Genomic DNA, 26935 nt, shown 5'->3' on the forward strand with positions numbered 1-26935 from the left:
GTGGGAAGTGCGATGTAGGTGCGGACACAGTGGACTCTATGTGCAGCACGCAGCGCGCGAGGGTGTCGAGGATGCACCTCACGGGGGCGTCGAGTGGTGCCGTGTCGCCCGACACCAGCTCCACTCTGCTCCACGAAACGTACACGAAGATGACTTCGGACATTCTCGCGGAGAGGACGCTGGGAGACTTCTTATCGGAACATCCAGGCGAATTAGTGAGAACTGGCAGTCCGCATTTCGTTTGTACGGTACTGCCTCCTCACTGGCGTTCGAACAAAACGCTACCCGTGGCGTTCAAGGTAGTGGCTCTGGGTGACATCGGAGACGGTACGCTCGTGACAGTACGGGCCGGCAATGACGAAAATTGCTGTGCGGAGTTGCGGAACAGCTCTGCTGTGATGAAAAACCAAGTAGCGAAGTTCAACGACCTAAGATTCGTCGGCCGTAGTGGTCGCGGTGAGTGCTGAAGGTGCAGTTATTGTTACACAATGATATACTCATTTAAAAGATTCATAATAAAACGAAATAATCAAAGGTAGTACATAAACGGCCCTCTAGTATTTTTTATTACAAATATGATGCGTTTAAAAATACTTTGTATAAATACACATTCCATTGTTTAGTAACATACAAACTCATAATCTTATCCTATTACAAGGAGTTTCCGCATTAAAACGATCAAAATTTTACTAAAAATTAAGCCAACAATAATCAAATGCATTAAAAGTTAAACTTCCCACGAAGATTAGCATAAAAGTAAATATGACATTCAAATGTTTTGGCCAAGTTACAAAGTGGGGTAAACTCAGCGACAGCGGAAGAGATCAAAACTTTTTCCGAGATACTTAAGAAAGTTCGTGAATGTCAAATAGGGCGGGATGGCCGGCATAACCGCCCCGATCCGCCCTTAAGATTTTCACGAGAATAAAATTGCCTTGACTTACAAAACTGTTCGAAGTTTGCTTGTTATATTAATATGTGTTACTTTTACGTATTTATACACTAAAATTAATTAATTAAATTGTTTAAAAAGAGTACCTACAAAATAAAATAAATCAATACCATTTCAAATTGAGAGTCATTAATTTATGTAAGATTTTGTACTTTCACTACACAAATACATTGAATATTTACTAAAAATATTTAAAACGGGATATTTACCATATTTTTTTTATTTTTATTTGGTGGAGCTCAATATTTCGATATTGTCTACGAATGTCTTGTTCGCAAGATATTAATAATAATACTTGTGGTCATAAAAATATCTACGTTAATTTAAAATCTTATAAAGAATATTTTATTTAAAAAATAATGTTTTTGCCACGAGGTTACAACTGTGAGACATATTTTTAATGTACTATACTAAATATTTAATATTTCAAAATACTAAAATAGAGATAATATACTCATATTTTCTTTCGTTTACTTTGCTTTAAAACCATGCATAATAACAATATTTAAAATACATAACCCTACATATGTGTATTCTGTTGACATTTATAATAAGGTGTACACAAAAGAAAAAAAGAAAGAAGGTACTACGATATTCAATTTTATCACATAATATTTGCACTAACCTTATCTGGACTTTAAATCTCTCTCTCTGATAGATAGAAAAATAGACGGATAGCTCCTCCTTTAAACATACCAGAACAGAGAGTCTATTTACATATAATTTGCACTACATGCATGTAGTTAAAAAAAATTACTCATGCTACTAAAATAATTTCGTCTTAAATAATTTTCTTAGCTAATTGAAATGATTATAGCCAAGCCATTTCAATTAGCTAAAATCTGAGCAGGTGCTTCATTATGTCTTAAATTGATGAATTATACCTTAAGTAATTTTGTTGTGTTACTATAGACCCTGAATATAAGATAGTATGACACAAATTTTCACAAAAATTATAAAGTCTTTGAAGCGATTTTACTTTATAATGAAGGTGCATAAACAAACAAATAAACACTATAACATTTCGATACTTAAATTATATATGTAACTTATGATAAACTTGTACAAAACAGACAAATTGAAATAATAAAACAAAACAAAATCGCTTAAAAACCCATGTCAGGCCCTTCGGGATATTATTGTAAATATATAGGTATTATATAAAAAAAATCGATGATTTGAGAAAAATATATAACCTATGTTGCAAAGAACAATAGACCATTATTTTAATCTTTAAATTATAGCGTTGCATGAATTAGTGGTAAACTGTAGAATTTTTTTTTTTAACTATTAAACCTACCTATATATTTACGTAACCCATATACTAAAAGTGTGTAAATATGCATTATGTTTATATAATGTAAGCTTCGTTTCTAATTCCGAATATTAATAGGACAAGCGCGACTTTCATGTTCTATAATTATATTATAATTTATAAATATACATATATTAATAAATCGAAGAAAACACAGATAATTAAAATAAATATATATTTTTTAATATTAAATATTAGATAACATCACATATATTACTCTGATTCCAATGTAAGTAGCTAAAGGACTTGTGTTTTGGAAAAGCAGAAGTAACGACGTTACCACAAATGTCCAGACCCAAGACGACATAGAAAACTAATGAACTTATATTTATTTATTTATAATAAAATAAAATAACTTTTATTTATAATAAAAGAAAATAACTAGAAATATTTTCCTATACATACGAATTTGTGAAAAAAGGGAATAATTAGCCTTTATCGTACTGAAATTGCGAATAAATACAAACGTATAGCACAATTTGAAGCCCGCATATGTTTTAATGCGTAGTTGTCGCGTTGTATGCACCATGATAAAGCAACTGCTACACAGTCTTTGTATTGAAAACGAACATAGAATACAGAGTGAAAATATAATCATTTGTCATTCATTATGAATAAAAATAATTAAAATGTTCTACATACAATTTAAGAATTGAATTAAAAAGATATTCATGATTTCTTACATTCTTTCAGCAGTTACATGCCACGCTAATGATGATGTTTATATTTATGAATATATTAAAGCTATTTATCATAGCATTCTAATTCATTCTTGTCTATATGTACAAATAATGTTTTAGGCTAATTAAAACAACTGACCTGACAAGCTATCCTACATAATCATTATTTATTTATCTCTAATCACTATATTATAAAAGAAATATAAATTTCATAAAATGACATTAAAAATTACTTCAAAAATATTTTACTTATATTTGTACTAACAACAACATAATCAATGAGAATTTAGAAATATGTATCCTACTTGAATTATTTTTCTTTAATGAAATGTTTTTCTTTTTTTTTTTAATTCTTAATATTCTCAACTCATGCGCAACTAAGTATGAGACGATAAGTGTTCCTTGAATAAGCAAAAGAAGTAAATATAAATTTTCAACTACAACCTTTCAACTTCCCACAGGTTTTATCCTTCGCGGGGTCGACTATTCGATATTACAATCCAATTCCGCAGAACATTTGACCTTTGTCTACACATATGCAAATAAAAAAATGCTTAAAAAAGCAAGAGGTCTTGCCTGAATCTGGGCATGGCCTTAATTTTCATAATTGTATACGATAATTATCCTTTTAATTTTTTTATAAAAATTAAATATTAAGTATTGAGTTTCTTGGCCTTTATTTTTGGAAGAATTAAACTTTCTGGTATATATTTATATATATTTTTGATACTTTATTATTAAAACAAAAATTTATCTTGTAAAAGGATGCGTCGAAATCTGCTTAAAAGAGCGTACTTGAATAAAATATATTTTCATTGATTAAGTATTCCTTTAAAAACATTTGTCTGTTTAACTGCTTCTATTTGTGTATATATTGTTCATTGAAATATGCCTATTTATAAATAGAACATGAAAGCCCCTAAAAATTGTCTAGGGTTATGAATATTCAATTTAACAGTGTCTGAAAATCGCAAAACATTATTTTCAAATACAGTTAAGAATAAATTACAAGATACCAAATTCATAAGAAAGCAATATTTTTTTATGAATAAAAGAAAAAAAGTATAATAACATTTTGATATTTTCAAAATATTTTTTTTATTTTTATTATTTATATTTTGTATACTTACCTATGTATATTGTTACATATGTATACCTTTTTATAGCTTAATTTATTTAAAATAGACCATAAATAATATTGTTCTGTTTATTAATAAATGCTACCCGTGCAAAACCCATTGGGTTACTAGTAGTATAAAGATTTAAATAAATAAAAGTATAACGTAGCACTAAAAATGTATTCAGTTAAATTTCTCAGGTGGAACTGGCTTAAAATTCTGTTGTAATAATGGAAAGGTTTGGCTTTTCAAAGATAGATAAATTTAAACACATACTTAAACTATAATTCGTATCTCTCACATTCAACGTCAACAAATGTTATCTCCTTAATCAACATATGCTTAGTTCGTGATGATTAAACTACTAAAAGAAGAAGTAAGGAAATTCGGTACACTCAGTAGTGAAAATAAGTCCTATTTAATTTTTCATAATTTTTCATAGAATTTTACATAAACACTCGCACAGGGTTTCATTTGATATTATATACGGAACCTATTAACTCCTATATATCAATGTTTAATTGTCCAGTTTGTACCAAGGTGGTTTTGTGGATAACTAGATAATGCACAAAGGGACTGTCACGTGACATTCGGTTAGCATTAGTCTATCTAGGCCTCGTTTAATAGATAAATATGTAATAGAGTAAGCTAGGTTAATGTAACTGGGATATACGCATATCTCCCAGCTTAAGATGTCAACGGCCGGTCCGTCCTGGAATAGCATGAGATAATCTATGCATAGATTACGTAATATTAATGTAATTACAGATAAAGTTTTATTTTGCTACTAGCCTACACAAAAAGGTAATTTAAGATTTATACACATAGTACATTGATCACTAATATTTCTTTATTTATAAAAAAAAAAAAAAACAAAACAACAATGTTCTATTTATTCGTAAAAAGAACGTGCTAAATCTTAAGTCTTATTTCGATCTTTTTATAATTTTTACTTCTCTTCATAGCTATTGACAATGACAGAACTTTAAACCATTCCTTGCATCATCGATATGCCACCACCATGCCTTTTAAAAAGTATTTTCAACTTAAAATAGGAACAACATAGGACAGACTGACAAGTGAGCCATCTGATTTCTCTACCAACACCCATAGAAATGAGCGCTTGAAGAGTCATGACCCTTATGATTGTAATTACACTGGCTTACTCAACCCTTCCCACTGTTATACAATATTAGTGTTAAGGTTTGGCAGTGGAACGTTATAAAAGTGACTGATAATTAAACAAGCAGACACTATCTAACACTAGTCATTTAAAAAATAATTTATAGTGAAGTTCTTGTCCGTTGCCATTTTAGTAAACCTTGGGTTAGACTAATGATTATTCATTTACCACAATTGCCAATTAAAAAAATCATCGTATTACATTTATTAGTTTTAATACATAACTGCGTTTTTATTATTTACTTTCAGCCATACACCTATAACCCGATATTCCTGATATTAGCCCATGGGCGGCCCTTTCACATTCACAGGTGAACGTTCGTCAGTTCGTAAAATTTCATAAAGAATGAGTACGTTTGTTTTATTCTGTATTTTATATTATTCAATAAAACATTTTACTAGTAGTCGCCCGCAGCGTCACTTGCGTTTTAGGTTATTGGTTGTCATGTGTCAGGCAAAAAAGGAGCCTATATCTTTTCTTGCAGTTCGTTGCTTCATACCAAATTTCATAAAATTCTGTTCAGCGGTTTGGTCGTGAAAGAGCAAGAGACAGACAGATAGAGTTGCTTTCATATTTATATAATTAATATAGATTATATGGTATAAAATATTTTAAATTTACTAAACCTTACGGTTTTTATGGTGTAGTATATATACGTAAATATATTTAAAAAAAAAATGCACTCGTTTTAAATTTATTATCACACTTAACGGTGTTTAAAAATTAAATAATTGTAATAAAATTAAATCCTTATTTTTTAATGTATAACGTAACCGTCTTATTCAAAATACAAAGTGTTTCTGTGTGTATGCTATGTTTTACCTATAACTATGAAATATATATGTAATGTAATATGTATGTGAAATTATTCGATTCCATCGCGACTTGGATACTGAAATCCCAGCAGCGACGATACTGATAGTCAGAAGTATTGAAGGACGCATTGTCAATTGTATATGAATATCCAAGAACCATCATACTGCTCGAAGTACCCGACAATGGCACTCTCATCCAATTTCAAACAGGGTTCTGGCAAATGGAATTTACCGAAAACTGTTTACTACTGCAATTGTAAGAGAATAGAGTGGAAAAATCGCTGTATTTATTTGAAGTGTGAGAGAACATCAACACATCTTCTTCAGATCTTGGAAGAATCACTAAACGTCCTCAATGCCGTGCTAGAAGACCTTAATAGTGCCTCAATATGGGTGAGTCTGCTAATACGAACAAGGTGTTCATATCCTACATCATATGGTTGTTATCAGAGAGATTGCTTTAGAATTTTCTAGAGATTTTATCAGGGACAAGAGATCAAGAAGGATAAGTTCAAGTTCGAAAAGAGTTCACTCGTAGAATTTAGGTAGGCTGTGAAATGTTCGGGAAATTAATTTAATTCTATCAATTGAATCACCTATGTCTGAAATTGAAAGTATTCGAAAAATATGTCTAAACAAGTCGAGCTGTGAAAAAAATACTTGATGGTAGGGCTCTGTGCAAAGCCCGTCTGAATAGTTACCAGCCACTTATCAGTTATTCGACTGCCAAATAACAGTACTCAGTACTGTTGTATTCCGGTTTGAAGGGTGAGTGAGCCAGTGTAACTACAGGCACAAGGGACATAACATCTTAGTTCCCAAGGTTGGTGACACATTAACAACGTAAGGAATAGTTAATATTTCTTACAGCTTCATTGTCTATGGGTGATGATGAACACATCATCATGTGGCCCATATGCTTGTCCGCCAACCTATACCATAAAAAATGTGTAAACAGTGTTGGTACACGTAGCCAAGTCGAGCTGTGAAAAGATAAACTCATTATTTTGTTACATAACATGAAAACAAAAGGCAAAAGATATAGCTTGAATACTTAGATTGTTAAATGGCAATAAACAGTTCATGTTGTTCGAAGGACTAATAACCAATGAAAAAACGGCCATAAATTGAGACAAGCATTGGGCTGGTAATTATTGACACCAATTAGAGCGAGTCCTGATATATACATATATTATGAATGTTTACAAGTAACTGATACAGAGAAATCAGCAAATATTAACCTACCCACTTCATATTCATGGAAAACCTTTAATGTACATTTTGTAGATGGAAATTTATGGAAAATTTGTTTATGGCAACAGCGCACATAAATGATATTCGTACAGTATATAACAAAATCAAAATGAAGACAAGATTATGAAAAATGATCCAAGTATTATACAGATTTCATTCTTGTAACATCAATAAACTTAATAAAATCAAAAATGTTAATGTTTAGCAATTTGATGTTGTAAATCATTACAACATCAAATTGCTAATTCTATATTCAAAAAATTGAAACTTCTTTATTATTGGTAAATCCTCCCGTCACAGGTTGAGTGTACTCAGGAAGAATATCACTTTCTAGAAGTGGAAATTTTTTAGAACTGAAGTATGATTTCCAAAGTTTCCCCCTAAATACAAACAAACAAATTTATTCCTTTATAATATTATAGTAGATATACATAGTATAGATAAGACGATGATTTTTGAAGCATTTCCATTATTATTTACAAAGAGATCGTTAACAATAAGCAATCTAACTTGGCCACTCAGAAATCTCAGAAATCAGTTACGTAGGCATTTATAGTTCCGCATTTATTTATTTAGAAACAAAAGCAGGCATTTACTATAAGTGAATTTTGCATTTGTTAGAAAACTTTATAGTACCATATTATTATTAATAAGCGCAATTAATTCAATGAAAATGGGACGATATGTAGCATTAGTACGCTCCAGTATCACACTTTCATTATCCCCGTGAGAGTAGAATTTTGGCATTAAATTGGAACCCTTGAAGTATAATCTATCTAAACAAAAAGCGACGATAGGATTCAGTCGAAATATGGTTAAGTGACATGGAAAAATTATTATACATATAAAAAAATATAATACGGTTACTTTTTTTAAGAGGTTTAAAACAATTTGAACGTTTCCTGAGTTCTTGAATTTGAATAAAGAACGTTTCGAAGATTTTCTTATACTTGGAAAATTTTATTTTTCAAAAAGTTCATTTTAAATCTCATAATCTCTATAACAATTAAAAAACTAATTATTTAATGTAAGTATGTATATAACTATATAATTAAGTTTATAAGTTTTTTTTTTATTTAAAATATTGTGGTTGTAATATATCTTGTTAATACGTACGTAAATAGATGTCATATAAATATATTTTAAAAAAATGTTCGTATGTGTTCTTGAAATCGGTCATGTTTCATATTAGTTTTCAAATATATTTCGACTTTTCTGTCCTGTATTGTCACCTCGTTCATAAAATAGCATTATTATACACAGATGTTAACGCAAGTGCAAAACCAGACTAGATTAAAAAAATAAATAAATTCAAAAAACCATGCCAAATATTTGATTTTGCTAAGAAAACAATATATGTACATATTTACAAGTTTTGACAGTTTTGAAATAATTACTGTTGAAGCTAACCGAAGATTTCTTATAAGGGATAAAAAAAATCTCTCGATTTAAATGACGATCAAAATAAACAAAATACCGTCTACATGTATTATAATAACTATTATATGTATTGTGTGTGTTTTTTTTAAATTCTAATTAAAAAAAAGACCTGTCTGAAATTTTTAATAGAAAAAAATAATTTAAGAAAGTACAAGAAGAATTTACATGAAGTAATAATACATTATGGGAAAAACTGGGAATGCTAAAGCTTCGATATTTATGGTAATGAAAGTAATGAGAAATCCTCCGAAGAAAAAAGCGATTCGAGAAACCGCATTGAGAAGTTTCGCGCAGTGTTTTAATCTGGCAATATTTCAGAGTTGTGCAAATGAAAAGTTGGTCTCGAAGAAGAAGACACGGCCCGCCTTCCGCGCGCGAACCAATAGAAAAGGTCGGAAAAGCAGCGTCTTTCGCGGAGGCGGAGCCACGCCTGCGGTCACATAGCCATTTGAATAAAAATTTTCCTTTGAAGAAATTCTTTATACGAATATATTGTGGTGCGTTGGCCTCGCTTTGATTACTGTTGCATCCCGTTTTATGAACGACTCGAATTCTCTTGCATACTTATCAACCGACGAAACTTTTCAAATAAACATCTTAATTTTATTACATTCATTTCGCGCTTCAGGCTGTAAAAAAATACATTGTTTAATTTCCTTGTACAAAGTTACTAAAGCGTGTCTAAGTGTCTTAAATAAGAAAAAAGTAGAAAACAAACTTGAGCGGTTGCGGCCAACACGCAAACATCGTGTAGGTTGTGGCACGCACGCGGTCGGCGCCCGTAACAGGCCCTTGTCAACCATAACGCGGCCGCAGCCGGCCCGGTTTACCGGCCCGGTCGACCCGGCTGCGCCCGGTTAGCCGCGGAAAACTACCATTTCATTTATGGTTGCCTCTCGGTTTTGGGGTAGGTGCGCTAACTAAGCGCGGCCCACAAGTTACGTAACTGTGTATTGTGGTATCACGCTGATTCACAGTCGACATCATTGTGTAAAGTGACGGCTAGAATATTTATAAAAACACACATACTGGTAGTTTCATACGAACAGAACAACGCAAAACTGTTACACAAAACTTTAATGGTAAATATAACGTGGTTGTAAACATAGTGATTGAGATATATCGAACAAAGACGAAACACACAGCTTACATCAGCATATTAATTCAGTCAATTAGCGCGCACGTAAGCATTAGCACGTCGTTACGTCCGACGTCGTCGTAATCGCCGCGACTGACACGGCAAGGAGTGTATTTGACAGGTGTCAAATTGGATTGCATCCAGCTATTAGGAAATGTCGTCTGCGTCGACGGAGCGAACGACGCTGTTGTGTGGATGTGGCATAATAATACTGATAAATGTTTATTGTCTGATTAAGAAATAAAATTCATTTATAATAAATATAAGATAAATCCAATTTTCCAATAATAAAATATTTACACAACGAAAAAAGTAAATAAATTAAAATCGAATGATTTACAAATTTACAAGAACTAAAAGATAGAATAGGACATTTTATTTCTTTAAATTACCTGTCCTAATTTGTCATTCGAACAGCTTTGTGTGTAAACCTATAGCTGTTTATACGGGTCCCTTAAATATCTTAGACGTTTAACGTAAAATGTTCCAACTTTCCCATAACCATTTCATTTCCTGCAATTAAAAATACTTTAGATACAAAATGTCTTCAAAAAGGTTTTAAATAAAAAATTATAATTTTCAAAAATAGAACAGTATACTTAATACCTATAATATATGTATATAAAACAATTACTTATAACGTATAGATTATTATCAAACGCATTGCCTTATCCAGATTTGTCTATTCGAGCAAGCTACGAGTCGGAGTTGTAGTCGCGAGTGGCGGCACTAAGCGCTGTTCGTACAGTTTAGTTACTAATTGCGTCATGTGTACCGCTTGCTGTACAATTAAATGTACAATTGACTTGAACACAAAGACACAATACTACACAGTACATTAATATAAGTATTCCTAATATCTATGCACCTTCCTTAGAAACTTGCGTTTAAGCTTTAAGGGTTATATCAAAATAATTATATGTATTGTAATACTATTGAATAAGCTAGTTATTAATTTCTGTAAAATATAAATTACACTATCAATGATTAACAATTATTAAAAAAAAGAAAAATTAATAATTTTACTTAAATCTTTTTGGTACTGACTTCGTGTGCCCTTTTCCGATAAAATGTTTGTTTTATTATTACTATTACCAACAGTTTAGGAATATGTTCCAAACCCTTTCCTTAATGGAAGAGGAGGCCTTATCTCAGCAGTGGGAAATGTACAGGCTGGTTACTTTACTTTACTTAACTTTACTTTACTATTACCAAGAGACATATTTTATTAAAATACATAAATAGCATGAAAATAATGTGCCTAAAATATCAGAACACAAGACATTCTCCATGAAATACAACATTTTCGCATCCTTACATTCTCGTTTAACACCAAAGCTTGTGTAATAAAATCAAGTCGCACATAAATCAATCTCGAAAAATAAAACGTCCGTCATTTAGCGCGTGACAAGGGGGTGTGTGAGGAAATTGTGAACTCGTAAACCGTGTCGTGCGCCGGTACATTAAGTAGGGGTTATTTATTTAGGCGCGCTGTTCTCGTGGCTCTCCGTGGTACCCCGCGACTGGCACCGGCACATCACTTGTCTGCTGCTGTGAGCTATTTGTTTTGATTTTTTAATAACTCCTCCGTAACTGCTGTTTGATACACAATACATTCATGTTGTTTAACGCAATATTTTTAACACGAAGACTTTAATGTACTTACAACTTTTATGTTATTATTTTCTAGATTGTTCTTTGTAACCGTGTCACGTAAATATATAGAAAGAAAGACAATATTTTTTCGTTGAAAACTATTGTGATGGACATAACATTCAAATACAAATATCTACACTATTTTTGGACTTCCCCGTTTTAGTATCGTTCCGTAGAATTCAAGAATATATAACATTATTTAAAAGTCCCGACAAAATAAATCTTGGTACATACAACGAATATCATGACACAAAACACGAGTATTCCCATAAGTGTTAACGACGTGAGCGCCTCTCGAGCCGCATTAATAAACTCCGATAGCCGCAACAAGCCGGCTCGTGTACGACCTCCATTTTTAACGAGCACACACCGTGCCCGCAGAAAGTAGCCTACACATGAAATCACGTATGAATGAGGCTTTTTTCAGTTTTTTCGCGTGTAGCCAGCGGCGTGCCGCTTCAGGCCCCATTAAAGCTTACATGTCACTCTCCCGCCACCCCGCAACGGGGTGGAAAAATCTGAAAATCGGTATTGGCTGCATCCCGCAGCGAGCGGCTGGCAAAGCGCTCTACAATACAGCTTTGACGGACGGTCATTTAATATTAACTGTGGTTTTTCCGCAGATGGAAATGTTTTTTTTATTGCCGGCGTTATGCTGTGATGAAGTGGTCGGCCTGTTGTTTGTGACGTGCTCTGATATGTTGTGGATGAGTTGCTCTTTTATGTTCTCCACTTTGAAACGTCATTTCGCTTCAAGTGCTTATTTGTTCGGTATTTTGATAGTTGGCGAGTTATTGGAGTTTTGGATGGCCATTGCTTTGGGGTTGATTTAATTTATTACACATACTCTCGACTGAGAGCTGTAATTCGAAAAGTTTCATTTAATGATTTTATGAGGTAGATTTTTTAAATTTTGTACTACTGGTGATAATATTTTTAGTTGGAATTCCATTCGCTTCTGGTAAATTGAAAGCAAACCTGCAATAAATTTTTAACTTTTCGAACAAGCGATCAAAATCGAACTACAAAAATTGGGCGCTCGCGAAAAGAGTAGCGACCACAGATTGAATTTATTGCTTCCACTCATTCAGAGTAAAAAGTTTGCACAAATATTTCACGGCTTGATCGATTTCATAGTTCCATTACAACCGAACATTTTTACCAATTATCTCGGCGGTTGAAAATTTATTAATTTGCCAGATTCCTATCTATTTCACAGGCTATTATTTACATAAGACTACAAAGTTCTATATCAAGTCAATTTTATTTAATGGTTTATTTAAGATATAAATAGAAAATAGTCATGATGTTTATGAATAAATTCCCAAACTAATCGCAAAATATGTTACAGCTATTTATAATATTGATCTCAAGAATGCTGAAATTGAGCAACCAAAGTCTTCACAACAATCTTATCGAAACAACAAATTGGTTTCAGAAACTTTGAAAATTAACTTAAAATTACCAAATATTTAGAGCGTCTAAAGCTAAAGCTAAAAATTTGGTCGGTTCAATCCAAACATTTGAGGTTCTCTGGTACTCTTTTCTAACGAATTGTAAGTCTTTCAAACCTATCGGGTTAATAAGGGTATTCCTCATGTGTGGAATCTTATCTATCAACAAAAACTTTTTTTCACATTTTCTGGATTCATATATCATGGACATATTGTTTCCCATACACCAAAAACAAGTGTTATGTGTTTAATATAAATAATAATCTCTTATACAATAAGCATTGTTTTTGTAGACTTCTGGTAAATTTAAACACGTATATTAATGACGGTATTTTCTGTTATTGAATATTATTTTTAAATTACAAAATAATGATGACGAAGATATGAAATAATATTCACGTGAATCAATCAGATATATATGAATAAACTTGTTTAATTGTAAAATGTATGAAAATATCAATTACTTGGTTTTATTCTAATGTAACGTAATTCTTTGTTACAGGGAAATCTTTCACGTTAACGATAACGATATCGACGACGCCACCGCAAGTGACGACATACAACAAAGCCATCAAAGTCACCGTCGACGGCCCGAGGGAACCGAGATCAAAGACCAGTTAGTACCATAAAATGATAGAATTACGATTATAAGTATTAATTGTTCCAGATATATTTGATCTAATCTACATCAACAATAAATATCTATAGAGGAAAGATTTCATTTTTCAAAAAATATTTGATATAGATAAACACAAAAATACTCAGTTTAGCAATTAAATCCGCGAAAGAGCTCGTATACAAATGAAATACTGCTTGAATACTTGATTAATAAATTCTACTAAGAGTATTTTCTTCGGAAAGACTGTATCCGTTCAAGCCCGGGATGGGTCCCATACATATATAGGGAAAGTTAGATGAACAGGTGAACAGGTCGAAATGGATACTCGTTTAATAATTACAATACTAGAGTGTGCCAGCTAGAGTGAACCAGTACCAAAAATAGCAACAGTTTAATTTGTCAAATAGAAAAATTCAATTGCGATGGATATACATTAAATAAATGCAGTAATAATACACCTTACAATAATTTTAGAAGTACTATAAATGATTGTACTCATTGTATAGGTAGGTGAGTTTACATTAGATGTTGTAAATTATTTTATACATATTTTACGATTCGTGATCATTAGTTTTAACATTGAGCAGACAATATTTTTATAAAGTTTTATTAATATAGTATATTTTCAAACAAAATCCTATCACATGTGAATCCTCTATTTCGCATTGTAGCAACGTGGTGAAATGAACTCCAATTGCATTTACTTTACTTTACAACAAACAAAAAAAGCCAGTAATTTTCCCATTGCTGGGCTAAGGGCTCCTCTCCCTTTGAGGAGAAGGTTTGGAACATATTCCACCAAGCTGGTCCGATGCGGGTTGGTGGAATACACATGTGGCAGAATTTCTTCACTTAATAAATAAATTTAATTATAGCGAAATTTAACATTCATATTTTTATGAGATAATTGGTCAAAAGATTAACCAATATCAACTAAACGAAATAGAAACGGTACATTATTAGATACAAGTTACAACACACGTTCAGTGGAGCAATTTAAATAGTTTGGTAGATACGGCGGTAACAAATAGAGGGACAAGAGCCGTGCCGAATCTCGCAGAACGCTCAATCAATCTGTATCGTGCGAATGAATGAAAATAATTAAACATTACCTAAACCATTAGACAGATAATTAAACACAAGATTACCTTCTTAGTGATTCTGGTACACATACATATATATTTTTATTATAAATACACACACATGCATACAAATACAGCATTTTTCGGAGACAGATAAGATATTGCCAATGTTTGTTCTTTTTTTAAATGTTTTTTTTTTAAGTTTCTGGTTCTAGTTAAAGTAGTGACTTAAAAGATTGATTCGTTAAAATGTTCGACTAGTAAATTAAACAAGTTATTTATAAATATTTAAACAGAAATATTGAACGCAAAATTGAGTATTATAAATATTTACTATGTGTTATTAAATATATATGTTTTAGGAATATTGAATAATTATTATACTTTATGTATCGTATAGTATAAAATTGTAATTAGTAAATGACGAAGGGACTTAATTAACAATCGAATATTTATAAGAAATAATTAAATATATTTTCTAACAACGTACATATTTAAGTAAGAAAAGTCTACATGTAAATAAATTGTGCTCAAGTTTTTAAAGTTCATATATCATCATCATCATCATCATCATCATTTAAATATTGAGTTTACAGTAGATATCCGTATAAGAGCATATGTATTCTTAAATTATCCTAAGACTTGTAAAGGCTTTACATTAAAAACACATTAGGTATCCTTTAATTAAACATCCCAATACAAGGTATTCCCGTTCAGAAACTAATCAACTATTTAATTCAACAGACATGATTGTACTATTCGAACTATCTCCGATGAAAAATGTAAAGGATCTGCTGTCTGTACCCCTTCACGAGACGAATGTGAGGGCACAAAGGAAGGCTGTAATGAATCGGTTGTTTAATTAATTAGTCAAGAAAGGGCTGGGTCGGGAGGTCGGGCTAACCTCCCCGTGTGTGCATGCCCTGCATATTGATTTATTATGCCAGCCTCCACGACGATAAATTATTTAATTCTAAGTTCCGACGAGTTACACATCCATATGAAGATGCGAGATTATTAATGACTTAAAAGATTCCATTATGTTATGCGTTTGTTGTACAGGATGGCGCGTTGTATCTTTAAAGCTATTCTTATTATTCTATTCAAGATTGTTTTATAAAAAATCTAACATTTGGTATTCGCTTAATATTTTAAAATGCAGATGGTAGGTACTAATTACATCTTGCAGAATTAACTCAACATTTTTTTATTTATAAGATTGGCAATCATTACAGTTTACTGTTATTATTACAAGCAGAATATAAAAAAATGTAAAAACGTTGCTAATAAAAAATCTTTGAATGCATACGATCAAAAAAGGACGTATTTTAAAAAAAATCTAATTCCGTTGCTTCGAAATTAAAGCAATACTAAGTATAGTTCATGTTATCAAATTAAAATATGAAAAGCATCATAAACATATTAATAATGTAGAAAAACGATAAAAAGAACTAAAATCGTATCGTATAATAATCTAAAATGTTTAATATTTAACCGTTAGTGAATTTGTTTACACATCGTCCAATTATAACATAGTTTCAATACGTAAACTTACAATATGAGAGGACTGTATTCTTCCCCCAATCTTATTTTTACCAGATCTGGGTGGGTGGTTGAGTTTACGGCTTCGCGCAGTAGCCGCCTACAATTTAATAATCGAGCAAACTATAAACAATGTTTTTCTTAAGGCATAGCTATTTTTGATGCGTCGACGCGCCGGACCACCCGCGCTTACGGGAATCGTTAACTTTAACTCGTTTCTACTTCATTGTGTACTTCACACGTTGTATGTATGTTTATCGACATTTCAAACAATGAAGTACAACACTATTTTATGATTACACGATTGTTGGTTCAGTTAGAGATCCTTGTAAGAACTATAACAATTTTATGTTGTAGATTTGCTTTGATGTAAGGCTAATGTTTCTATTGCTGATGAATGCTAAATTAAGGGACGTCCCTACCGTTGATTTTCTTTCTTTAAGATATCGATGTTATAGCGATTGAGTGACTCTTTGCAGTATTTATCATGAAAATTATGTGTGTAAGGTTTCTTTGTATATAGAAGCGGGTTTTTTCTACTTGCCAGCTGAATCTAACACTATCATTGTTTATCATGAAATTGACCAACTTTAAACCTTTTATTCCTGTGCACATAGTTGAGTATATATTATGTGTGTGTAGTGCGCACAGTTGGACAGCCCCTGTAGGGAACATTATAATAGAATCATCAAATTAAAGATTGTATATGACACCGTTATATTATGAATACCGTTATATATTATAATTAAACTATAAGTCACAAGATTGTTAATGATTTTAAACATATAATATTTGATACTTTTTAATATTCAGATTAGATTATAGTTTTTTATAAATTACTTGAAATTTAATTTACCGAAAAATAATGACTGTACTTGTAAACGGTGTGTAGCAGTATACAAAATTTTGACAGTGTCATTGGAACCGCCTTATTTGAACTAAATATTCGCACTTCACTTATAAAACTCTATAAATTAAATTTAAATATAATTAAACTTACACATTACTTAATTAGAATATATGTTTTCTACAGATGTATAGAAAAATCATCTATTTTAGTAGTATATGTATAGAATAGACAAAACAGAAACCAAGGAAACTTTTAAATATTTTATTCTATTTTAAATGACCTGAAAAATAATATTTTTATCTATTTACATATTTAAATATTTATTAATCTAAAACTCAATATGGTACCAGAAGTATTTGTAGTTTGTCAAATCTTTCGCTATTTATACAGCTATTATAATAAAGAAAGTTTGTGCACAAAACAGTAATATTCTTTACGACCGGGCTTTATAATATAATTACTAACAACTACTTAACCAGTATATTTTAATAAAGACTATAAAAACGTCCTATTATTCAGAGCATACTTACGTATCGGTCACAGGACTTACGCTAAAGCAAGACTAACTAGTTGAAATACTTGGCATAATAAATCTAACTAGACCGGACGCCACCCCAGTGTAATCCTTTAATCAGGTCCACGGTAGCCCTTGCCGGCACCCTATTTTTCCCTCCCATCTGTAACATACCCCCTCCACCCACACAACCCTCGAACGGTGCAAATGACAGTTTCTAATTCCAACTTGCCATGAAAGTGTGTAATTGTTGCGCCGTTGATTTATACATTGAATCTTTTACGTAGGGCGCTTTCCAATTGTTTTCGAATGTGTGCATTTGTCAATTTAATGTAGTGAATAAATGCGCTTATGTGAAAGTGCCGGTGTGTCGGATTTTTAATCGTTATTAAATAATTTTCGTAATGAGTTGATGAATTGATCGTCAGGAAGTTTCGCCGTCAGTAGTAGGTAATGTCTTTAACTGTCCATGTAGTAAAGATTTATTTATTAAGAAGCGCTTGAAAGTTAATCTTCCAAATTGGTTCGATGCTAAATTGATATTTTTGCTTTTAAGTTATACTTGTCTCTCTATTTAAATGTCAATTAAAAGTACATATAAAGACACTCTCGATTCTTTTTCAACCGACTTCCAAAAGGAGGAGGTTATCAATTCGTCTGAATTTTTTTTTTTTTTTTTTATGTTTGTTACCTCATAACTTTTCACTGGGTGGACCGATTTTGATAATTTTTTTTTTGTTTGAAAGGTAGTGCTTCCCGTGGGGTCCCATTTTTTTTTATTTTTTTCCGATGATGGTATCCATATGAAAACGACATAAGTCTTAAATTTGCATTATGTATGTGCGCGACAAATAGGTGAATAACTGAAAATCACGTTAACCAATTTTAATAATTCTTTTTTTATTATAAAATATATACTTCAAGGGTAATTTGGTGAAAGTTTCGTAAGGTTCTGAGCACAGGATCCATGACAAAGTAACGGAACGGAAGGGAACGGAAAAATTCTGAGGAGCACGTTAGCGATACTCAGTTGAATCTTTTATTGATAGGTTATTTGGATATTTGAGTCACCTTCTGTAATGTGGTTATGTTTTTTGTAATTATCATAGTCGAATATTATAATCAACTAGCTACCCACCCCGGCTTCGCACGGGTGCAATACTGATACTAAATATACTACAGAATTTGTTTATTTACGACATCACATCGCAAACTTCTAAAATTATCAGTGTTTATTTACTATATTGTTCATGTATACAATATTATATATATTATATATACAAACCTTCCCCTTGAATCACACTGTCTTTTAAATAAAACCGCATCAAAATCCGTTGCGTAGATTTAAAGATATAGGGACAGAAAAAGCGACTTTGTTTTATACTATGTAGTGATGGAACTCCTATACGGCTCGCAGTTAGGGTGCGATATGGGGCAGAATTTCTTACTATCTTTAATCAAATTTTGTGTATGTGATGTGATGTCATATGATGTACGAAATATAGTTGGTCTTTTTCAAAGTTTTTTTGCTGAGTTCGATTACAGCTCTTTCGAGGGATCCTTGTAGTTTACGCCGCGTGACGTATTAAATCCGCATTTTCGAAAGTCTATTTTTGCTTTATTCGCAAGTTTCCTTTGAAATTGTCCTCGAAGTAGTTTCTGACTCATATAAACGGAACGCTTAATCTATCCATATTAAAAAAAATTAGTTAGTCAACATCGGCTTCACTTAAAATCAAAAAATAAATAAAAATTTTAACAAAAAGAAAAACCGACTTCAAACAAAACACTATTTTAAAACAAATGAATATGCACGAAAAAGTAATAAAAATAATTGCGTATTCAACATATTTTTTAGAGTCTTCCTAAGTTAAATGAAATGAAAAATATTAGACTACTTAAAAGTCGATTAACGATTATATCATGTAGTTATAATTATTGGTATATTTGGAGTCGGTGTCAGCCACGGTGCACTTGCCCCAACAATCAAAAGAAAGAAGCGATACGAGCCCCTTGATTGATCCAGTATATTATTGTGTAAAAGGTAATTTGTAAAAAACATATTTGTTAAAGTATTCCCGTATTGTTTTTTGATAGATATACTGCAGGGTTTTCTTGGCTGACACCGACTCCAAATATACCAATAATTATAACTACATGATATAATCGTTAATCGACTTTTAAGTAGTCTAATATTTTTCATTTCATTTAACTTAGGAAGACTCTAAAAAATATGTTGAATACGCAATTATTTTTATTACTTTTTCGTGAATATTCATTTGTTTTAAAATAGTGTTTTGTTTGAAGTCGGTTTTTCTTTTTGTTAAAATTTTTATTCATTTTAAGACTGACATCCTACTAAAATTATAAAATTCAATGTTTGTATGTGTCGATGTTTGTAAAAACGGCTAGACAAATTTGGGCAATAAAGAATAATTCATTTATTCATTCATTATTTAGTGAATATAACTGTTAGAGTAAGTTTAAATTGTAATTGCTAGTCATCTACGTTTGTCAATACATGTGCGTTGATTAGGGTTGACGATTGGTTTGTAACGCAATTCGGAAATACTGAATCAGGAACCAACTCGGTATGGCATGCGAGGCACGTTTGGGGACTTGGTTTGTTTTTACTTCATAACAGTTTAATAGAAACTCCATTCAATTACTTCTTTGCGCTTTAAGGGTATAATTTCAAGGTTGAATCTGAGATCACAATTTAAATATTAAACGTTTGCTCTCGTGTCACTAATTTAATCTAAATATATGTAACAAAATTGATGACTGTTTTTTACTAAATACATATGTATACACACTACATAAACTAAAATAACACTTTTTACAATTTTTTTTCCATCCGTCTGTATGTCTGTTTGTTCCGGCTAGTTTTTGGATCAGCTGGACCGAATTTCATTGGCAGAAAACTCATATAATAAGAAGTAGCTTAGGCTACAGCTATGACATTTTTTTAAAGTCAAACAAGCATGAAGGCGCGGGCACGTCTAGTTAATAATAAGATCGTGCACAAAATTACAGATTTGTTTATGATTTTTTTCATCCGTATTCTAGGATTTTTTAAAAAGATTGTTAACATTCGTTGAATAACTCTCGTTTCAAACATAGAATTTGTCTATAATTTCTGGATAAGAAATAAAATATCATATTGTCCGGGACAATATTCCTACGAGAGTATTAGTAGTCGTCCTCACAGGAGGACGCGAGACGGGGAACATCACACAAGTGTCAATGAATTGTGGAGTGTCGGTTGATAAACAGGAGGGTTCGAGTGTTGAGTGTTAATTGAATATATAACATCGCTTCTCTACCTTACATTATTAGCAGGTACATCCCTATTATAAATTCAAAAGTTTGTTAATTAGTGAAGCAACCGATCGAAATGATTTCTGTGCTATGGACTTAATCAAAAAAGTAGTCTTCGCCAGAGTTCTCTACTTAACAGCTACTTCTGTTAATTTTATTAATTAGTAGTAGTTTCTTGCTCGTCTAGTACCACTCATTTGACACTTATTCTACCAACAAACAACAATACGTAGTACTTTTGTGCACCATTTTAAATGGAGAGAGTCACTTTAACTACAGACACAAGGGACATACCAATTCGACCCATTAGTGTTGATGTAAGGATAGCTTAATATGTATTTCTAGCGACATATCTATAGCGATGGTAACCACTTAGCATCAGGTGAATCATTTTTTGTATAAATGAAAATACACTCATAATTGTATTGTGATATAGATACTATAAATTTCATTTCGAATTTGATTTTATTTTAGTTCATCAAATTTATGTCAAACTAGCTAATAAGAGTAACTACACTGTTTTTAATTACAAATACACAAAAACCTGTTCTCCATTCCAATATAGCATCGGTTTCAGTTTTTTTTTTTTATAATAGTCAGCGTTTCAAGTCAAGCAGATATTTTCAATCAAGAACCGAGATAGTTTTGGATTGCCCAGTGATTAGAACGCATGCATTTTAACCGATGTTTGAGGGGTTCAAAAGCAGTCAAACAAACACTGTGTTTCATGTGCCTATAATACAAGTTGAAAGAAAACATGGTGAAGAAGCCTGCATGTATCAGATGTGGAACCAAACCGTAATAGAGCAGAGAGGTGATGTAAAAAACAAACTAAACCTCTAAAGAGTTAGAGGGAAAAGTTTAAGTCCAACAATGCCACATTTACAAGACAATATATTACTTTTAATACAAGGATTTAACCAAACAGAAACTAAATAAAATATAATTGTACTCAGTTTCTGCTTGACTTTCTAATGACAGTCAAATTGGTTTTTATTTTCATTTTATTCCTCTATATATGTAGTTTACAATTTTTAAGTTACTTTTAAAGCTTTTTATTTTTATTAATTAATTTCATGAAATTACATCGAAAATATCCTGGTGTACGTACTACAAGAATTGGCAGTACATTTAAACACGATCTATTAAACTCAGATTTTAATATAAACCTACATCTACTTGCTGTCGAAACGCTTGGCCCTTGGAGTAGTGGTGCAAAAAGCTTCATCAAAACTATAACACCTCGCCTCATTGCCTCCACTGGTGACAGGAGGGCTGGTTCGTTTTTTGCCCAGAGGATCGGAATTGCGATTCAACGGGGAAATGCTGCTAGCAATCTTGCCACCATTCCACTCGGTCAAGATTTATACAGTAACTAGTTTTAGTTCATATTTGTATATATTTAGGCATTAAATGTTATTAATTCTTATGTTAATAAATGACACATCCACTGGAAGCCTTATTATTAAACAAATAAATAGACTTATTTAGCATATAGGTGTCTGATGAACTAACATATCTAACGACTTTATCTGTTAATAAATTACCAAGGACTTTGATTGTATATATTCTACTCTATTATAACTAATAAGTATCAAATGCCATGTATATAAAAAATAATAATCTGAATGTTTGTTACCTAGAACAGCCTGTATCGTACTGATGTAGTGTTGTCTTTGCTAGGGCAGCAACAGCAGTTCCACTTCGCGTTTGGGCAGAGACCGTTCCCCTTCCCGCCTGACCCGCTTGGAGGATTCCGGATGCCACCAATCACAACATGTCAAAGTAAGTACCATAAACACTGTGCCTTACAGCGTCTTCTGTCCAATAACTCTGAAAATTGTGTTAATTTAATATAGGTTACAATTGGTATATTAGTATTAGTAAGAATATGTTCAATAATAAGCTCAAAGGCAGAACGAGTAGCCTAGTTATTATATGATAGAGCATTATGATAAAACAGTGAACAATATTCATTATATATGTATACATCAGAGTTTGTTCACAAAGAGTATAGTAAAAATTACGTTTGTAACGAAACGTTAGCTTTAGTTCGCTAGCGTCAAGTTACAATAAAAAAAGTTATTTGTTTATTGAAACAAACAGTAGTTGATATTATAACTTCGATTTCAAAACTAAAGAAAACGTATAAAAAGTTTTTCCATTGCATGATAGAGTCTCAATCGGAAACCGCACTTAAACCTTATAACGCGCAATAGCTCAAAAGTGAATGAGTCACCAAACCGCGCAGCGATACGCTAAACTACGTTCACTAAAGCGCGGATTCAATCAGTCGCCGAAAAAAAATCCAGATGAAAGCTGACTGCGAACCCAATCGAACAAGCGTGCATCGAGTCCGCTAAAATCCACGACCGGCCCAAAACAACTCGAGCGAGTCAAAACTGGAAAAAAACATTCACAAATCGACGCGGCGAGCGCGTATCGTATAAAAACCGAGTCCACCGATCGTCGGCCAAAAACGGAACCGTGATACCGAAAAATAAAAGCCTGTAATACTTCGGAAAAAATAAAGTGGATGCAACGTGCGAGCTGCCTTGCTGTAGCGCGCGTTTTGTCCACTCTCGATATCTTTATAAGTGGTGCCCGTATTATTTTCGACTCTATTCGATGCACGTTATAAATTTCACATTTGTATTTTTTTTTGCTGACCGGTCAAGTTTTTTGAAAGATGAGAACGGTGAATTTGTGTCTATTGTAATGTACGAACGAATGTTTTTAAAAAGGAAATTCTTTGACAATAATGATGAGTCAAATTCGAAGTATTCACGAATTCTTTTATGAAATATTTTGTTCTTTTTAAGGTTTTGTAATAAATTTTGTTTGATGAGATCTAATGATATTTTTTTTCAACAGATATGAGCCAGTTTGGTCTTAGTTCGAGTAACTCACACTGGGGATATGGAGGCGCAGGCGCATACCCCGCGTATTTACCATCTTGCGCCGCACCAGCCGCTACGCAGTTCAATCCACCAGCTCTTGGATTCGCTGGCACAGTTCCGGACCAGACGCCTACGCAAGACTTTACGAATAATACAGGTAAATAAGAATTTTTCATATCCTTGCGACACAATCTACGTGTTTAATTTGAAATAAGAAGATCAAATATAAAACGGCTAAACAACATACACTATTTTAACCCCGCGCTCTCCTTCGGGATTTTAGCTATTATGGAGACCTCATTTTATAATCACTATCGGATATCGATCGGATTATTTTCATAAATGATTTTATTGTTCCACGCCTGGCTTTCGTTATTATAGCAAGAGACACCGAATACTAGTTTATAAGCTCAATAAAAACCTCCTTTATAATATCCATGTTTTAGGACATCTACTTAACATTATAGTATGTCTAATTGCCCACATTTTTTTAAATATCTCTTTGCTCGTTAGACTACAACATATTTCCTTATTAAGCAAAAGTTCTTCTGTATACTATATAGATGTATACGGGTTATTGTCAAATGAAATACAAAATTTGTCATCAAAACTGACTGTGATATAAAACATAGCAAATCGTGATATTCCTTAGAGACTTGACCGCTTCGTAATAATCGGAAGCTTAGTTTAGTATATTATAGGACAGAAACCATCAAACCAGAATGGTGAAATTAAATGTACCAACATGGTTTACGACTGACATCCTCCTTGAAACTGTACGTGTAACGTTGTGGACGCGCCTGCCCGCCGACGCAGCGGACATTAAACCGGCTCTCATTATAATTTACAGCAGCTCGGACACGTCCGATCCAGCCGATGAATTTATTGCCGATGCGTGCCCGCGCACGTCACGAAAAATATAGCCATATTAAAACAATGTAAACATTATGCCCCATCTCAAATGAATATATCGCATCTGAATTAGAAACATTTGTCTTTATTTATGCAGTTCTGCCGGATACGACGGGAGTAGATCTGGACCAGCAGCTGTCGGGTCTCGTCGGGTCCTCGCCGTCCCACCACGGCAGCCTCCTGCCGCGATACAACAACAACACTGACTACAGTTTATCTACGGGACCTCGATCGCTAAGTGACAACAGTTCTCAGCCAGAATCACCAGTTCAAGATGACTTACTCACTTCTAACTCGAATACAAATATAGGACATAATCATTCAAACAGTTCCAACTTCCCTTCTCTAATGGGATCTCAGAACGCGTCGTACGGCAGCAGTAATTGTAACAACTCGTTGTATCCCGTTCTGCCGGCAAGTTTGTTGTATAGTCAGTTGTACACGGCGGCTAACCAAACGCATAATTTCCATCCGTTGCATTCGAATTCAATTCATTCGACGCAGAATCACCATAACGAGTTGCAGACGATGATGGATCAAATATCGTCAACGACCAACAATCACAGGCAGCACGGGAGCCACGGACAAGGGGACTTGTTATTAGGAGGTGGGAATTCGTGTGCCGCAGCGGCAGCGAGAGGGGAAGATGGTAGGGTCAATAGCCTCGGCCAACGAGGTAATCCACAACCAGACAGTAACACCGTGTGGCGACCGTATTAGGGCTCTAGCAAAAAAGGTTTACGGTACACCGAAAACAATACGAGTCGTTTACACGCTCATTATATCAAGACCTCAAGTTCTAGTCTAAGAGAATAGTAGGCAACATAAGAAAATATGTATATTTTAACAAAATGGTCAAAGATATGAATTTGTTAGTATAATTTAATCTATTGCAACGAAATAGGTATTGTAATTATTGGGATTTATTTAAGGAATGATAGGAAATTGCTTACTAAAAATTGATTCGGCGATGTCGATCATAAAACATAAAACGCTCCCGTCCTCCAATGATACGAGATTTCAAATAATAGGAATGACTTCGATGGAGAAAGTCATTTTGCTTTCCGCGAATCATGTGAATATGTAGTTTCATATTTACATACGATTCATAATAGAAATTTGCTCATGGTTATCAACTAACGCTAACACGATATTTTTCGCTTTTTAATGTTTAATTTCAAATATAAAAAATGATTGTACATAAAAATGTGAATAATTTGTTGTAAATGCATCTTGTAAAGTGCAATAGTTGTGCAATTAAAAGTTGAGTAGATGTATACAATATTAGGTATAAGAACATTATCTGTTGATTATGTGAAGTCTGTCCATTGTAGATAATCAAAATAACATAGGATTCTATTTAAAAAGCAGGTTTTAATTGTTTCAGATTTATATTTTTTACTAGTTTATTAATCTTAAAATTGGCTACGTTATGTTTAAGCTATACGTTCTTGGGTATATTAAAATAATTTAATTGTTTTCTATTGTAACTTGATATTTTATTTTTAAATTGGCAACATTAATATACGGTTAGGAAAAAGGTTTGGATTTTACTGTTATTTTTAAGCAGAAAAATTGATGGTTGTGACACATTTTTCGTTGTTTTTAAAAATCGAATATCAGCCAAAAGGAAACAAGTTTACATTTTACATGATAATTTATATTTAATTAATTACATAAATAATTTTGTTAATTAATTTCAATAATAAAATTGTACTAAAATTATAGTGACTTTATTATGTTTTGTAATTTTGTTTTTAAAATTGTAAATCTTGCGTAGCAATTAATTTGTGAAACAGCTTGTTGTTACGTTATGTTCACTGCAAGTAGCGGTATTCATTTTGTATAAATAAATTCTAAATGAATATTTATTGTTTGATTAAAATACATCCCACAAAACAAACATAACACTTTATTTAAAAAAAGAAAGTAATACAAACTAATTCATTTTGAAATAAGAAATCGAAATAAACACGTGTCTTGTCGTTGTTGACATTAACACAGATAAATAATAAATATAACGACCGCGATCTAAACCGTTTTGCATAAACATCCTGACTGAAAATCGAAATTCATGAATTATAATTTAACAGAGTGCACTAAACCACTTGATAGTACGTCTGCTCACAATTTGATACCGTGATCCGGAATCCAGCAGTTAAATAGTTGAGCCGTTATGAGCCGCAACTT

General features: G+C 32.4%; 1 protein-coding gene across 1 annotated transcript; it reads left to right on the forward strand.

Annotated features, from left to right (window-relative positions):
- LOC124536883 (runt-related transcription factor 3) lies at positions 1-26193 on the forward strand. The gene is made up of 5 exons (XM_047113534.1): positions 1-456; positions 13508-13621; positions 22602-22718; positions 23808-23990; positions 24843-26193. Exons 1-5 carry the CDS (start codon positions 39-41, stop codon positions 25463-25465), a joined length of 1455 nt encoding a protein of 484 aa, XP_046969490.1. The 5' UTR covers positions 1-38; the 3' UTR covers positions 25466-26193.
- The last annotated feature ends 742 nt before the right edge of the window (positions 26194-26935 follow it).

Source organism: Vanessa cardui, chromosome 17, assembly GCF_905220365.1.
Source record: "Vanessa cardui chromosome 17, ilVanCard2.1, whole genome shotgun sequence".
Classification (NCBI taxonomy): Eukaryota; Metazoa; Arthropoda; class Insecta; order Lepidoptera; family Nymphalidae; genus Vanessa; species Vanessa cardui.